The sequence below is a fragment of the Hemiscyllium ocellatum genome, chromosome 21, assembly GCF_020745735.1.
Source record: "Hemiscyllium ocellatum isolate sHemOce1 chromosome 21, sHemOce1.pat.X.cur, whole genome shotgun sequence".
NCBI lineage: Eukaryota > Metazoa > Chordata > Chondrichthyes > Orectolobiformes > Hemiscylliidae > Hemiscyllium > Hemiscyllium ocellatum.
In genome coordinates this window covers 44,785,542-44,803,478 of record NC_083421.1, presented here as the reverse complement: position 1 = coordinate 44,803,478, position 17,937 = coordinate 44,785,542, and the positions used below count along the sequence as shown (strand labels likewise).

At 39.6% G+C, this 17,937-nt stretch overlaps 1 protein-coding gene across 1 annotated transcript in view; it reads left to right on the top strand.

Annotated features, from left to right (window-relative positions):
• LOC132825688 (nuclear receptor subfamily 6 group A member 1) overlaps positions 1-17,937 on the top strand; it is a 165,117-nt gene that overhangs the window by 146,780 nt on the left and 400 nt on the right. Inside the window, exons 7-8 of the mRNA XM_060841075.1 lie at positions 4,438-4,559; positions 10,328-10,480. Coding sequence (XP_060697058.1) covers positions 4,438-4,559; positions 10,328-10,480 — 275 coding nt within the window. The remainder of the gene's footprint in view (positions 1-4,437; positions 4,560-10,327; positions 10,481-17,937) is intronic.

The following is a 17,937-nucleotide window of genomic DNA, read 5'->3' as shown; positions in this document are numbered from 1 at the left end:
AAGCATGGGTAACCCAAGAAATTTTTTCCAACTGGTCCAGTAAACACTTTGTACCAACGGCATAAGCTCATTGCAGACAAGCTGGACTGGAAGAAAAGTGTAAAATTTTATTGTTCCTTGACAACTGCTCTGCACATCCCCCTGGCAAATAGCTTGTGAAAAGTAATGTTTTTGACATTTACTTGCCCCCTAATGTGACATTGGTATTACAGCCTTGTGACAAAGGATTGTTATGCTCCATAAAGAGTGAGTATGAAGACTGTTTGTTGTTTTGAACAGTATGCTTCCTGCAGTCAACAGAGAGGTAGGAATTCAAGACTTCCTGAAAGAGTTTAGTCTTGGACGCAGTTGCTAATGTTTGGAATGATGGGGATAAAGCAACATTAACAAATGCTTGGAACAGATTCTGGCCTGCAACGATGTTTCTTGTAAATGAACCTGCAGATAAAGAGTTTGAAGGATTTCGTCTCACTGAAGAGAAAATGATGATAGCAAGCCTTGTTACTTATGCCCAAAATTTATCAGACGAAAGTATACATAAATTATATGAAGCTGACATTGAAGAAATGCTGAACATTGACAATGATGTGCCTGTCATGCATTCCTTGAGCGATGGGAACGTTGCTGAAATGGTTTTAAATACAGGTTCCTGTACAGATAAGTGTGAAGATAGTAGTAATGATGATGATGACTTCAGTGAACCCAGTTGAAAAAGTCCCCATTGACGGTTTTGGTGAAAATGAATGACCAGTTAATTGCTGGCCTTGAACAATATTCTTTTATCAGTGAGCAAGAGATTATGGCAATTTACTCCGTTAAAGGGAGATTGCTTAGACAGAAACCTATATTATTGAGTCATAGAGATGTACAGCATGGAAACAGACCCTTCAGTCCAACCTGTCCATGCCGACCAGATAACCCAACCCAAACTAGTCCCACCTGCTAGCATCCGGCCCATATCCCTCCAAACCCTTCCTATTCATATACCCATCCAAATGCCTTTTAAATGTTGCAATTGTACCAGCCTCCACCACTTCATCTGGCAGCTCATTCCATACAGGTGCCACCCTCTGCGTGAAAAAGTTGCCCATTAGGTCCCTTTTTATATCTTTCCCTCTCACCCTAAACCTATGCCGTCTAATTCTGGACTCCCTCACCCCAGGAAAAAGACTTTGTCTATTTATCCAATCTATACCCTTCATAATTTTGTAAACATCTATAAGGTCACCCCTCAGCCTCTGACACTCCAGGGAAAACAACCCCAGCCTGTTCAGCCTCTCCCTATAGCTCAAATCCTCCAACTCTGGCAACATCCTTTTGAATCTTTTTCTGAACCCTTTCAAGTTTTGCAACATCTTTCCGATAGGAAGGAGACCAGAATTGCACACAATATTCCAACAGTGGCCTAACCAACATGCCACCCCAATTCCTGTACTCAGTACTCTGACCAATAAAAGAAAGCATACCAAATGCTGCCTTCACCATCCTATTTACCTGCGACTTCACTTTCAAGGAGCTATGAACCTGAACTCCAAGGTCTCTTTGTTCAGCACCTTACTATCAAGTGTATAAGTCCTACTAAGATTTGCTTCCCCAAAATGCAGCATCTCGCGTTTATCTGAATTAAACTCCATCTGCCACTTCTCGGCCCATTGGCCCACCTGATCAAGATCCCGTTGTAATCTGAGGTAAGCTGCTTCACTGTCCACTACACCTCCAATTTTGGTGTTATCTGCAAATTTACTAACTGTACCTCTTGTGCTCGCATCCAAATCATTTATACAAATGACAAAAAGTAGTAAACCCAGCACTGATCCTTGTGGCACTCCACTGGTTACAAGCCTCCAGTCTGAAAAACAACTCTCCACCACCACCGTCTGACTTCTACCTTTTGAGCCAGTTCTGAATCCAAATGGCTAGTTCTCCGTTGATTCCATGAGATCTAACCTTGCTAACCAGTCTTCCATGGGGAACCTTGTCAAACATCTTACTAAAGTCCATATAGATCACATCTTCTGCTCTGTCTTCTTTAATCTTTTTCGTTACTTCTTCTAAAAACTCGATCAAGTTTGTGAGACATGATTTCCCATGCACAAAGCCATGTTAACTATCCCAAAGCAGTCCTTGCCTTTCCAAATACATGTATATCCTGTCACTCAGGATTCCCTCCAGCAACTTGCCCACCATCGACGTCAGGCTCACTGGTCTGTAGTTCCCTGGCTTGTCTTTACCGCCCTTCTTAAACAGTGGCACGACGTTAACCAACCTCCAGTCTTCCGGCACCTCACCTGTGACTATCGATGATACAAATATCTCAGCAAGCGGCCCAGCAATCACTTCTCTAGCTTCCCACAGTGTTCGTGGGTATACCTGATCAGGTAAAAACAATGACTGCAGATGCTGGAAACCAGATTCTGGATTAGTGGTGCTGGACAAGCACAGCAGTTCAGGCAGCATCCAAGGAGCAGCAAAATCGACGTTTTGGACAAAATCCCTTCATCAGGAATAAAGGCAGAGAGCCTGAAGGGTGGAAAGATAAGCTGGGGGGGGGGGGGGGGGGGTGTCTTTATCTCTCCACCCTTCAGGCTCTCTGCCTTTATTCCTGATGAAGGGATTTTGTCCAAAACGTCGATTTCGCTGCTCCTTGGATGCTGCCTGAACTGCTGTGCTCTTCCAGCACCACTAATCCAGAATCCTATATCTGATCAGGTCCTGGGGATTTATTCACCTTTTTGTTTATGCATTTCAAGACATCCAACACTTCCTCCTCTGTCATATGGACGTTTTGCAAGGTGTCACCATCTATTTCGCTACTTTCTATATCTTCCATATCCTTTTCCACAGTAAATACTGATGCAAAATATCCGTTTAGTATCTTCCCCCATTTTCTGCGGCTCCACACAAAGGCTGTCTTGCTGATCTTTGAGGGGCCCTACTCTCTCCCTAGTTACTCTTTTGTCCTTAACACATTTGTAAATCCCTTTGGATTCTCCTTAACTCTATTTGCCGAAACTATTTCATATCCCCATTTTGCCCTCCTGATTTCCCTCTTTAAGTATACTCCTACTGCCTTTTACTCTTCTAAGGATTCACTCGATCTATCCTGTCTATATCTGACATATGCTTCCTTCTTTTTCTTAACCAAACCCTCAATTTCTTTCATTATCCAGCATTCCTTATACCTACCACCCTTTCCTTTCACCCTAACAGGAATTTACTTTCTCTGGATTCCTGTTATCTCATTTCTGAAGGCTTCCCATTTTCCAGCCATCCCTTTACCTGCGAACATCTGCCCCCAATCAGCTTTTGAAAGTTCTTGCCTAATACCGTCAAAATTGGTCATTCTCCAATTTAGAACTTCAACTTTTAGATCTGATCTATCCTTTTCCATCACTATTTTATATCTAATAGAATTATGGGCACTGGCCTCAAAGTGCTCCCCCACTGACACCTCAGTCACCTGTCCTGCCTTGTTTCCCAAGAGTAGGTCAAGTTTTGCACCTTCTCTAGTAGGTACATCCACATACTGAATCAGAAAAATGTCTTGTACACACTTAACAAATTCCTGTCCATCTAAACCAGACAGATGACACTTGAAGAAGCCTTTAAAACAGCTGCCTGCCATAGTGCTGAAGCTGTATATATTTAAGTTTCCCCGAATGTTTTGGAATTTTTAAAAATGGAAATAAAATATTGTTGAATATTTATGGTCGATTGTATTTCATTTATCAGTACACTATAAATGTGTGTAATATTTCTAATCTTTTTATCCCGCTCAGTGTGAGTATTCATACATTTTTGCTGCAGTACAGTATTTGTTTGATTACGGATTGCTGCCCTGCACCCTATAGGGGACGATACATTAGTTCCAATAGCTGCAAAATTCTGATTTCCGCAAAGCATCTGGTCCTGAGCATTTTGGATAAAGGGATACTCACCTGTACTTGTAAAGTCAAACTTAATGCAAAAGTCCAGTTCTGATTCAACTACTACATGTAGCACCACGTCACTTTAAACAAACCTAATGGGTATTGACGACCCTCCATTTAGCTGTAATAAGCTAGATTTTAAAAATACGATTAGTGCACTTCATTATTTTAATTGCTGGTGTAATTGCTTTTGTTAACCCCCTCCATGACAGATGTTTTAAAATTTTAAGGCATGGAACATGTCACCATTGCCCTGATTTGGCACCTACTACCAATTGTACAACGGCTGGTTTCATGTCAGGCAAGTGTCTTGCCCTTGAATTGGACCATTATCTCTGTTGAAAAGCAGTTTTTAATAGTAATCTTGAGAGGGGAGTAACTCAGACCGATAAATGGGTATATGAGTACAAAATATATTCATTATAAAATTCAATTCATTTATGCAAAATCTCATTTCATGTCATGGGTTATGTAATACTTCACTGAAATTATGATTTTGCTCCTTTAGATTCAGTGAGGAGGGTATGGAAGTCATGGAACGACTAATCTACCTCTTTAGAAAGTTTCAACAACTGAAGGTCAGCAATGAGGAGTATGTGTGCATGAAAGCCATCAACTTTCTGAATCAAGGTATAATGATTTTCTGTGATACTATTTTTGGTGACCTTTCAAGCTTCATTTTTTTTCTTTCTGATTCTTAAAATTTAAACTTCTGTAAGCCCTAAATATAGTGGAGCCAGTTTTAACTGTTCCTACCAGTCAATAGTGGAAACAAGATTCCAGTGGACTTTGGCTGCCAATTTCAAAATCTGCTTTCCGTTTCTCACTGAGCAGCAGCAACTAACGTTGACTCCCCTGTTTTTCTAGCTTGGTATACGAGTGTTGCCTAATGAAACACTCCTGGTGAAGAATATTGGTCAGAAAATCAGGGAGACCAAGCTTGCAATTTCTCCTTCAAAATGAGCATTGGTTTAACAATTTTTTTTTTTAAAAATTAAGTATAGAATCTGCAAAGCTGAATTTTGACTGTTGATTAGAAAAAAAAAGTAATATATTTAGTGTTTCAAAGAAAAAGAAAGCCCAGTTCTGTTTGTGTCCCCACTATCTGTGAATTTTAATGGTTTCTCCTATAAGGAATGTGGGCATGAATCAAAGGAAAAGAATTTTTCTGTAATTTCACTGTTCTTCCTGATTAATTCACAGGCCTTTGGTTGATGCTGCATATTTGTTATGCACTTAGTTGACTACAAAAAGGACTTGTAGCAACTCGACCCCAGCAACTGAGCTGCAACAAGAAAATGCTTTTGTTGTCTCCGATCCCTCCTTGACTTGTAAAAATGTATTTAATGCCCTGTTTTAAAGACCTTACCACTACTATCGGTATCTGGATTCTATATTATATCATACAGGAAATGCTGTAAACATACAGAAAGTCAGGAAGCATCTGAGATTATGACCTTTCCTCATTTATTTTAGATTTCCAGCATCTGCATTATTTTACTTTATCCTAAGGAAATGCCTAGTGTTGTAGTATTTTTGGGATGCAGTGGGTTCATCTAATTCTACTTTTTTGGTATCTGTAATTAATCTGTTTAATGTTCATGCACAGGAGAGCTAATCAATTTTTTTGATTAAACTGTAATTGTAACTGTGCTATTGGTATCTATTTTGGAGTGGAAGTAGAATAGTCAACCGTATCTGACATTGTAATAAGTTAAAACATATCATTCAATGTAACGCAAATTGACAAAGTTACAATAAACTTGCCAAATGGCAGTAATTCTACATTAATGCCTCCAGCAATTGAAAAAATTGAGAAGTTTAGAATTTGCATGATTTTCTCCTTAGCAGAGTGCTTCAATATTACTCGCACACCAAAATCATGATGAGTCACATTTAAATAAAGTAAAACTCCAGTTGTGGAGAAGTTGACAGCCATTCCCATCAGCAAAATAAGAAATCCAGTAGCAGGCTGTCCATGATGAGCCAGAGTTCTGGACTGGTATTCAAAGATTAGTAGAACTTGTTCATTCTTGAATAATGACTCTGTCAACCTATCAAAGCAGAGTTAGACCATGCTAGAGCATGTAGTCATAAGCAAAACTGCAGCAGTGGCTACAAAGTGGTCTCACCCATAAAATGTAGAAGAAGAATTAGGCCATTTGACCCATTGGGTCTGCTCCATCATTCAATCATTGTTGATCTGTTTCTTAACTGGATTCTCCTGCCTTCTCCTAGTAATCACTGATCCCCTTACTAATCAAGAACTTATTTATCTCTGTCTTAAATGCACTCAGTGACTTGGCCTCCACAGCCTTGTGCAGGAATGAGGTGCAGATTCATCACCCTCTGGCAGAAGAAATTCCACCTCATTTCAGTTGTAAAGAATCACCTCTTCAGTCTGAGGCTGTGCTCTTGGGTGCTGTACTCTCTGACTGTGGAAACATCTTCTCCACATGCACTCTACTCAGGCTGTAAGTTTTAAACAGATGCCCACCTCCAGCCTTTTAAACGCCACTGAGTACAGACCTAAAGTTCTTAACGACGACTCATATGATAAGCTTTTTATCCCTCAACATTCTTGTAAAGTTCACCTGGATCTTCTCCAATGCCAGCACATCATTCCTTTGGATATGGGGTCCAAACACACTCAATATTCCAAATGCTGTCTGTCCAGAGCCTTATACAACCTCAATAGTACATCTCTACTCTGGTATTAAAGCCCTCTTGGAATGAATACTAATTTCTTAACTGCCAACTGAACCTGAAGAAGCACTCCTAAGTCGCTTTGTGCTTCAGGTTTCTGAAGCTTTTCCCCATTTAGAATATAGGCAATGCCTCTCTTCTTCCTATCAAAGTGCATAACCTCACATTTTTCCACATTGTATTCCATCTGATACTACTTTGCCCATTCTACTAACCTGCCCAAGTCCTTCTCCAGCCTCCCCTCTTCCTTAACACTACCTGCCTTTCCACCTATTTTTGTCATCTGCAATCTTAGCAGCAATGACCTCCGTTCCTTTTTCTAGAACAAGAGGGCACCACGATAAGTTTTTAATACAGATGAAGCTGGACTGTTCTAATGTCCTCCTCCAGATGGAGGATTTCTCAGAATACAGCATGCTACGTATAAAAAAGATGAGTTTTTTTTCAGAGCTAACATTTTTAATGCCCTTTACTGTGGAAGGTCAGGTCATAGTAAGGTGTAGATAAATTGGAAAAATAAAGACATTTTTCCTGTGTTTACCGTGCCAACTGTGCTCTTATTTTTCTTGGCGTAGAGCACAATTTAGGGAAATCAGGTTACATAGAGGCTTCCTCACTAACATGAAGCTGTACTTAAAAAGAGTTTGTGGGTAGGCTCCCTATGATTCAACTTATTGCAATTTTACTGTACTTCTGTTTAATCTACTCTTCCTTTTGCATTCTGTCAATGTATTTTAAGCATTTCTGTTGTTCATACAAAGCTGTTTCGGCAATGGATCTAATTTTTGAATATAGCTTTGTTTGTCATTAAGGAATTGTTCTAAGATTTAAAAATTTGCAAACATAATGTTACATTATTGAATAAAATATTCTGTTCCTTTCTAACCTTGGCTGAGGTTTATACCAAATTAAATTTGCAGCCAAATTTGTTGCCAGGTGCTTCCTAGAAGTAAAGATCACTTTATCTTGTTCATTCCTAATACTTAGCTGTTATTAGTTTGGTTATAATTTATATTCTGAATTGTTTGTTGTAAGCAGTTGATGCTGGAAAATATAATGCAGGATAAGTTTGGTTTTGCCATCTAGTAATATCTAACATCCATCTATCCTGTGAGCAGATATCCATTATAAGAAAATCTATTCATATTCAATTCTACGAATAGATTAACTGATTGTAAATGGTGCAATAAATGAATTTAATTTGCTGTACAGCCTGAAAAGGCAGATGTTTATTTGTATCATGATGTGGTCATTATCTTTGAACTGCTTGCTAGCCAGTTATAATTATACTGGCATGGAAGTAAGGAGTACTTTTAAATCACTGGTGATGATCATGACCCCTTGTGAACTGAAGTCCCTATGACAATCACAACCCAAATATCAGTAGACCACACATGAGTTGTACTCCGGATAAAAGGTCATGGCTGAGACATTCCAGTTTTCAAAACAGGTGGCTTACGCATAACTTAATGGCATCGGTATTACAAAGTTGAGCAATTACAGGAACAATTTTTGCATATGAGGGTAATTTAGGGTAAATTTACTTCATAATCAAATATAATATCCTTATGGCACACTTTGCACCAACATGTGATAAAAATATGTACTAAAAAACTTGTGCTTTTATCCCAAAATCTCATTTCATGCATATTATGAAATATATGATTAGAATATTAAGTTTTGCTACTTTTGAGGAGGCATACACCAAGTGACTTCAAAAGTATCTTTGACTGACTCAGTAGCTGTTAGCAATATGAAAGATACTGAGCAATATATACAAGAATTAATCCAAGTCTTGATTATCTGGTCTGTGTTGAGGAACTAACTTAACATTAATTTTAGTTTTAAAATGGAACTATGGAAAAGATCTGTCGGGTTCTTGTTTTTGTGTTTATAGTTCAAAGCAAGATTTCCTTTTTTTTTGAGACTTTTTTCTTTATTACAATTTTCTGTATCTGAAAGCTACCAAAAGATGCCATTAGTCTGGTGGCCCACCCCATGTGTACTTGTCCTTCTAAAACAACAATAAACTTTTTGTTGACTTCAAATTGGTGATTAATGATCATTATTAACCAACCATGCATACTTAGTTAATCACTTATTTATTCATTAAATAGAATTGTTAACCTTAGTGTTATTATCTTAAAGGTTGCTTAACAATCTTGGTTAATATTGTTCACTTAGAGATTAGTTATTTCTTAGTAATAGCGTTTCAGAAAAGTACTAAATATTACATAATTATGCAAATAAGATTTGGTACTTTTATTTTTAATCAGTGTTTCTCTTTTTATGAATTTATTAGGAAATACATTAAAGTTGAGAGTAATGGTTCCTATAAATTCAATGTCTCACTGACCCTAATCTAATGTTGGCATGACCAGAATTCACAGTGCAAATTATTTGTCTGTGTTTGGCAATTTGGGTTATAAAGTAACAGGTTATTGCTAAATTACTTGAAATTTACAGTAGTGTCAATCTTTTTAATTGTTTGCCTTACTTAAGTCTGTATTGACTTTTTAAAATTTTGGTTAACTTCCAAAGTCATTAAGGCTGCAACTTTTTTGCAAGTGTTAAAGACCCTACCCCTGCTGCTGAAAGTAGGGACCAACTCACTAGGATGAGCTTGTAGCTCAACAGTGACACCACTAATTTGTGTCATGTTTGGGGTGCACCTGGAAGCTGTAAACCCATCAATGCATGGTACATTCCTTAAGAGAGTTCCTTACGAGAGTTGAGGGCCCCAGTCACATCTGGCCGTTATCATTGGGGCTTCTTGATGCGTTAAATGGGTTTCATCCCTCCCCAGCCTATTGAGAGGCTTCTAGAGTTTATCTGACAGTCTCCCCATTTCGTTATTAGTAAAATACCAGCTGAGTTGGAAAGAACCCTAAACCGACTGGCTGAGTTGAACTTGGGATAGGTGGGTTTCTTGCCACCTTTCTAGCTTTTCTGTATTTTTTGTGCATTCCTAAAAGCCCCGTTAAATTCAAATCATAATTTAGTTTAGCCGGATAACATAGTATTCAGAAATGCATAGCTCAAATCTGTGTAAGTTGTGGTAACTGCTATGAAGCTTTTAAAAACGTTTTTTTTTAAATTGACAAAGGGAATATAGTATATATCATAAAAGCAAAGAAAAAAACAAAGTTGCATTTAGTACCTATTCTTAACCCTATATAGAACCATCTAATCTGTTCCATTAGGTGAATAAAATCCAGATAATGGTTGCACATTACAATTGCCTTCAGTATTCCCCCATCAAGAAGAGAAATAATGAGCAAAGTTCCCATTATTAATCACTGCCCTTAGTTCCTGCTAGAAAAGAATCAGTACAGAGTGAGGACCGGATCAGCTTTGAGGGATTGATTTAGCTTGCCCTTCTTCACCTGCTTGTATAAAGAATGACCATTTAGGTAAGAATGACCATCAAGGTACCTGAAGGGCTGCCTGTATCTGAAACCAGTACAAGCAAGAATCTGTTCCTCGAAGTGAACAATTAAGAAAAGATTGGTTTTCACATCAAAATTCTATGGCTTCAAAAAATAAGTTTTTTACTTAAAATTCCTGAAAGCGGTAACATAGATTATCAACAATATGAAGTCAAAAGTAATGCAGGCAACTAAATAATTTCATTTCAATGGTATTTCTGCTGGAATTGCTAATTAAATGACCATTTGGAAATTTTTGTGCAGATATTGGGGGTCTGACCAATGTGTCTCAATTGGAGCAGTTGAATAAGCGATACTGGTATGTGTGCCAGGATTACACTGAATTCAAGTATCCACACCAGACCAATCGTTTCCCCGAACTTATGATGTGCCTGCCAGAGATACGCTACATCGCAGGTAATGTAAATACAATATTTTAAACCTAAATTGGCTCGACTTGATTTATTATTGTACGACAAGAAAAATCATTGTGTATGGAATGAGAATCCCTCTTTTCTGCTTGTGTTGACCTTCCTAACAAAATTAATGGCAGTTGTAGAAGCAGTAAATATAATATTAGAAGAACGAAATATAGTTTATTAGAAGGAAGATGGTTGTAGGTGAGTATAATAGATATGAAGCAAACAGAAGACTTGTGAAAAGGGTAGTTTGAAGAAAAGAGAAGAAAATGTGAGCAAAACTAGGGATCTTAAAAAAAGAAACTAAGGGGACGAAGTTAATGAATTAAATGCAAGTAGAAATAGTGAAGAAGAAATAATGTAACTTGGCATAGACCGAGGGCTGATGGCCAGTACCCAAGGATTTTTTTAATTTCAAATGCATTGCTCTCAATTTTATGATTAGATTCAGGAAGTGTCATTGGTTTGGAAAATTAGAAATATTGCACCATTATTTAAGCAGGGAGCGAAGGAGACTAAAGATACTTGTCAGTTTAATAGAAATTGTGGGCAAGTTGCTAGAGTCTGCCATCAGAGAACGGGAGCAGTTTTAACAATGGTATCTGATTATACCTTCTCAATATTATACTGCACTCACTGCAGTGGAGAGTAAAGTCAGATAGGTTATAAAACCAGCACCGACTCCATTCAGCAGTTTCCCAACTGTCAGTTTGGTTTGAAATAGCTACCAGGGAGACTCAAATCTCAGCTGATCACCGAGTTATGCATTTTTAGAAAATGATCATTCCTGCTGTGACCAAAAGCTGTTTATCTCATGGTAGCTGTCAAGGCTTGATCAGAATGAATTTGTTACAAATCAGCATGCAAGTTGTGAACTCATTTATGGCCTTTAGCTATTTTACTTCAGTGTACTGACCCACACAGATTTGGCTAACTTAATTCACGTTAATTAGAGAATCAAACCAAAGGCACTAATTGGAACCAAGAGCTAAATTAGTCACTATACAATCAGTGCAAGAACATTTCTAACTGTTTACACTGTTGCTAAAGCCATAGAGCCTGCTGATGTCTGCAGTTTTACTAAGCTAAGCAACATAGGATATCTAACTTAAAAACTGAAAGAACTGTGAATGCTGTAAATTAGAAACAAAATAGAAGTTGCTGGAAAAGCTCAGCAGATCTGGCAGTATCTGTGAAGAGAAATCGGTTAAAGTTTCGGGTCTGGAAGGGTCACTGGACCTGAACATTAACTCAGATTTCTCTTCACAGATGCTGCTAGATCTGCTGAATTTTTCCAGCAACTTCTTTGTTTCTGATAGGATATCTAACTATGTTAAGGGCCAGTTGTTTCTTTCTTTATTAATAGGACAAGATGTTGTCAGAAAATGCTCCCTGTCTATTGCTACAGTTAATTTGGCTGATGTCATCTGTAAGAAAAAAAATTTAAAAAGGGCAAGACACTGGGGGAATTGATTAAATGGCATCTAACTGTAGCTGACCATAGGACAGAGAATAAATTGGGACAATAAAAGCATGTAAGAAGGACAGTACATTAATCATGGATGGCTTTAATCTTAATATAAATTGGAAAGATCGAGATGGCAAAGATAGCCATGAGGAAGAATAAAAGAGTGTATTCAGGACAGTTTCCTAGAACGCTATGTTATAGATTCAGCGAGGAATCGGCCTGTTTTGGATCTGGTAATGTGTAATGAGGCAGATAGAACACAGAACAGTACAGCACAGTACAGGTCCTTCGGCCCACGATGTTGTGCCGACCTTTTATCTTACACTCAGATCAAACTAATCAACATGTCCTTCATTGTACTAACTTCCATGTGCCTATTCACGCATCGCCTAAATGTCCCTAATGTATCTGACTCTACTACCACTGCTGATGGTGCATTTCATGCACCCACCACTCTGTTTAAAGAACCCACCTCTGACATCTCCCCTAAACCCTCCTTCAATCACCTTAAAATTATGCCCCATCATCGCCATTTCCTGGGAAAAAGTCTCCTCACTCTCTCTATGCCTCTCATCATCTTGTACGCCTCTATCAAGTCACCTCTCATCCTCCTCTGTTCCAATGAGAAAAGCCCTAGCTCCCTCAACCTGTCTTCATAAGACATGCACTCCAGTCCAGGCAGCATCTCCTAGTAAGTCTCCTCTGCACCCTCTGTAAAGCTTCCATATCTTTTCTATAATGAGGCGACCAGACTAAACACAATATTCCAAGTGTGATCTAACCAGGGCCTTATAGAGGTGCAGCATTATCTCCCAGCTCTTAAACTCAACCCCCCAGCTAATGAAAGCCAATGCACCATATACCTCCTGAACAGCTCTAACTTGGGTGGCAACTTTGAGGGATCTGTGGACATGGCTCCCAAGATCCCTCTGTTCCTCCACATTGCCATGAATCTTATCTTTAGCTCTGTATTCTGCATTCAAATTCGACCTTCCAAAACAAATCACTTCAAATTTTTCAAGATTGAACTCCATCAGCCACTATCACCTCAGTTCTGCATCCTGTCAATGTCCTGTTACAACCTACAGCAGTCCTCCACACTATCCATCACTCTTCCAACCTTTGTCTCATCAGCAAATTTACTAACCCGCACCTCCGCTTCCTCATCCTAGTCATTTATAAAAATCACAAAGAATAGAAGTCCCAGAACCGAACCCTGTGGAACACCACTGGTCACCAAGCTGCAGGCTGAATACTTTCCACCTACTACTGCCTTCTGCCTTCTACAATAAATAATATAATAAAGATGTAATTAATTCTGAGTAAAAGATCCTCTAGGGAGCAGTGACAATAATATCGTAGAATTTAGTCCGAGAGTGAGAAAGTTGAATTGGTTAAACCATATTGCTAAGCTTCTATAAAATTAGAGACCAGGGCAGATTTGGCTGGAGTGGACTCTGAAAGATGTTTTGCTGAAAAGATGGTTAAGGAGCTAGTTCATGACTCACAGTAAAGATGACCTGCAGTTTGAGTGAGAAAGAAGAATTCTAGGAAGGGGTTAAACTAACTGTGGTTAACAACAGAAGTTAAAGCTACAATTAAATAAAAACTTACAAATTGGCAAATATAAGTGATGAATCAAAAGATTGGGAATGTTTTAGAAGCCAACAAAAGGTTATTAAAAAGGGTGAAAATAAACTGAGTGCAAGCTAGCAAGTAATATAAAAACGAAGAGTCAGCTATTTAAATATTGTATATAAAGTAAGAGCTCGACCAAAGTGAACATTCATACCTTGAACAAAGCTGGTGAAATAATAATGGAGAACCAAAAAGTGGCGAGGACTTGTATAAAAACTACAGATCAGTCTTCATGATCAAGGACATGAATAGCATTTCAAAAATACTATATAATTGAGGTATGTGTCTGTGTGGTTGGATGATGTGGAGAAACAGTGCTTACTGGGGCTGAAGACTATCTTGTGTCTTTTTTTAAAATAAAGTTGCTACAGAGATGGTGAAGGCCCTGGTAGTAATCTTCCAAGAATCCTTAGATTCTGGATAAGTCCAAAAGATTGAACAACTGACAGTGCAATACCCTTATCAAAAACAGAAGGAAATAAGAAGCACATAACTATAGGCCAGTTAGTTTAACATCTGTCATTGGGAAAATATTAGAATTGATTATAAAGAATGTAATAGCAGAGCATTTATAAATGCATAATCTAACCAAGTGGAGTCAACATGTTTTCATGAAGAGGAAATCATGCCTGACAAATTTTTTAGGGAGATAATAAGCAGGCTATATAAAGGGGAACCATTAGATGCAATTTATGTGGAATTTCCAAAAGGCGTTCAGTGCATTACTATGTATAAGGTTATTAAACAAGAGCTCATGTTGTTGGAACTCGTATATTAGCATAGATAGAGGATTGGCTAATGAATCGAAGACCAAGAACTGGATAAAAGGAGCATTTTCAAAATAAGAGCCTTTAACAAGTAGAGTGCGATAGGGATCAAGGCCTGGGCCACAATTATTTACAAATATTAATGACTTGGATGAAGGAAGTGAACGTACAATTCCCAACTTTGTGGATGACACAAAAATAAAGTGGAAAGTAGTGAGGATGACAGTCTATGGAGAAATGTAGACAGTTTTAAGTGAGTGGGCACCCCAGTTGTCAGATCGAATATAATATGGGAAAATGTGAGATTATGCACTTTGGTAAGAAGCATAGAAGAACTGAATATTATTTCAGTGAGGTAAAACTGCAGAAAGTTGCAGCAGAGAGGGATTTGGGTACTCTCATGCATGAGTCACAAAAAGCTAGTATCCGATAGGCTAAATCTGGTTATGGGTGGAATTGTTTTGAGCTTAAATGAGTAACTGAGCTTGCATTCAATGAAGTTTAAAAGAATGACTAGTGAAGCATATAGAGTGGAATCTTATAGCAATCTGAATAACTTGGGCTTTGGCAAGATTTATAGGACAATCAAATGAGAGTTCTGTCAAGGCCTATCTTCTTTATACTTTCACCAAGCAGCATGGTCATTTTCTTGCTAGGTCTGGTGAGTTGCCAATTAAAGGGATTACTGCTTGTTAAAGGCCTTACCAATAGGAGATAGAACTGCAGATGCTGGAAAGTCAGAGCCAATAAAGTGTGGATCTGGAAAAAGCACAGCAGGTCAAGCAGCATGAGGAGAGCAAGAGGATTGACATTTCCAGTCAGATCCTTTTCATTAGGACTGATCCATGTCACCTCAGTAATATTTGGCATCCTATTTTATCAAATGTTCCAAGCAAGGTAGATATTGATAATTCTTGATATGGAAATCAGAGTCCTTATCTGGTAACTTCAGCTCACTGGCTAAGAGTAGCCACCATGTTGACTAGCACCAAAAAGCACCTCTGAGCACGATCAATGGGCATAAAATCACTTTCACTCCTTGTCAACAGACGTTGGTATCTGACACTTTGCTATCCCTCACAGCCTTCATGGATCCCTCCTTGATACCCTTGCAGTCACATAAAAATAGAGACTTGCATTGTGAGACGCAGTGGCAACTAGCAATAAAAGGCCACAGCAGAATCACTTTGTGCCCATAGACAGGCATCCAGTTCATCAGTTGGACAAGGCTGCATCGCTGGGCTGCTCAGTTTGATCTCTTCGTGCCAGTTGCACACTTGAAGCATCTATGCCTTGCCTTGTCTGCCATGGCACGGAGGCCAGAGCGCTTGGCTACTGTAAGTTGTCAGGTTGAAACAGTTATCAGGTGATCTGTGTGATTGCTATCTGGGGAATGGGTAAACCTCCATCGTCTGGGCCAGCAGTAGGGGAATTAGAAAGGAGGTGTATGGGGTCTGGTCAATCATGACTCTTGGTTGCTCATCGAAGTTGGTCAGAGTTCTAGGGCAAATACAGCCTTGGATGTTTGTCCATTGATGAAAGGGGCTGTAGGGGCAGTGGGAGATTTCTACTGGAAGAGGTGGGTTTTGTAGCAGGGGAAGGGAAAGCAGAGGCTTTTGTGGAGGTGGAAACAAGAATGGTGACAAGCAAAATGGTGGAGAGGCAGTTATTGATAGCGAACAGCATAGTAGCCTCAATAGGGAAAACATCAAGAGGCACAGTGGACATCATTAAAGTGTAATGTTGGGGTTCAGGCCGTGTATAAGCACTGAAGTGAAGTATGATGTGCTGGACCTCCACATGGGGTGGGGGAATGAATGGAATTAGGCTTTTGGGTTATCATGAGGTTAAAGGGTTAGAATAGAATAGAATCCTTACAGTGTGAAAATGGGCCCTTCGACCCAACAAGTCCACATCAACCCTCTGAAGAGTAATCCACCCAGGCCCATTCCTCTACCCAATATTTACCCCTGACCAATGCACCTAACCTACACACCCCTGAACACTATGGGGCAATTTAACATGGTAAATTCACCTAACTGTACGTTTTTGGAATGTGGGAGGAAACCGGAGCACCCAGAGGAAACCCACACAGACACTGGGAGAATGTGCAAACTCCACACAATCGCCCAAGGCTGGATTCGAATCTGGGTCCCTGGCACTGTGAGGCAGCAGTGCTAACCACTGAGCCACAGTGCTGCCCACTTCATGGGAGCTTTATGGGATGACAATGACCAGGCAGGACCCAGTGCTATATTCACCAGGGAGCTGTGAGCCATCTCTTGCCACTATCTTGATGTGCAATGTAACTGGAAAATGGCTCAGGCAATGCCCACAAATGGGCATAGTCACTGTCACATTCATAGGCAAAAGTGTAGGATCCAGATCTGCTGAAAGTTAGGCATTGAAAGGGCAAATAAATGAAGCATGAGTTTGCAAACTGTAGCTACATTTTATGTGCAAACATTTGCAAAAATGTGCAATATTTGGAGTGAACATACCTCTGCATCAAATGGTGGTCAAAAGTGGATGCACCATGCCATTGATACTAGCTAAGCTACCACTATCATCTCAGTATACAGAAGTTAATAGCAATTTAAAATCTGATGCATGCTGGGCAAAAGTGACCCATCATTTGTGGTACTTTCAAGAGTCCTCTGAGGCAAGGGGAATGAAGCTGATTATAACTCGAATGAATGCAGGAGAAAGTTAGTCTGCAATGGGAAAGGGATCAGAAGCAGCAGCTATTCCCTTTTGGATACAATGTCTTGGCTTCTCAACCGGTTTGACCAAGTCAATGTACATGCTGCAACCAAGGCAATGGTGGAGCAGACGTTAGGGCTGCTAGAATGTCTTGTTCCACAGATTAGAGTCATCTGGGGTGGCAGGCAAGGGTGTGATTTCCATTGCAGGCCTTGGAGCAAGCCATGAGGCAGTGTGACAGATACTGAGAAGTCAGAGGAATGGGAACAGTTGTCCGAGGAGAAGGATGAGAATGTTGAGCTACCAAATCACCCCTTCTGGATGCATTCAGCACTACAATGCAAACAGCACCCGTGACCAGTAGATGCTAGCTGGTTGTGGAAGACCAGCATGAACTGTCGAGGTTAAAGTGCCAGCATATGTGGGTGCAAGCTGCAGTCTGTTTGCATTTCTTTTGTGTTCTATATTACTGGCTGTCAACAAAAACTCATGTTTATATTTGTCCAAATGCTTGTGTGTGTATGATTTTCCTCAACTTTACAACAACAAAATGCAGGTGACCACTCGGCAAACAGTAGTGTGCTCTCTGAGGGCCTTCAGACCGGATGTATCTCAAGACAGGTAAAGTGTATGGCATGGTGGTTAACGGTGATTAGAGATTAGGTATTGCATGTGGTAAGCGACTGCCAGCTGTGCTGCCCATGTGCCATGGGCTACATGCAGTGCTGGCGAAGGGTGACACCAGATTGCAATGCTTGTCATAGCATAGAAGCAAGGAACGCCAGTCTTTTGGTGGATATCTACTAAGTGGAAAATTGTCTTCGGAGCTGCACATAGTAAGATGGGGATGGAAGCAGATGTGTGCGATCCATGGGGATG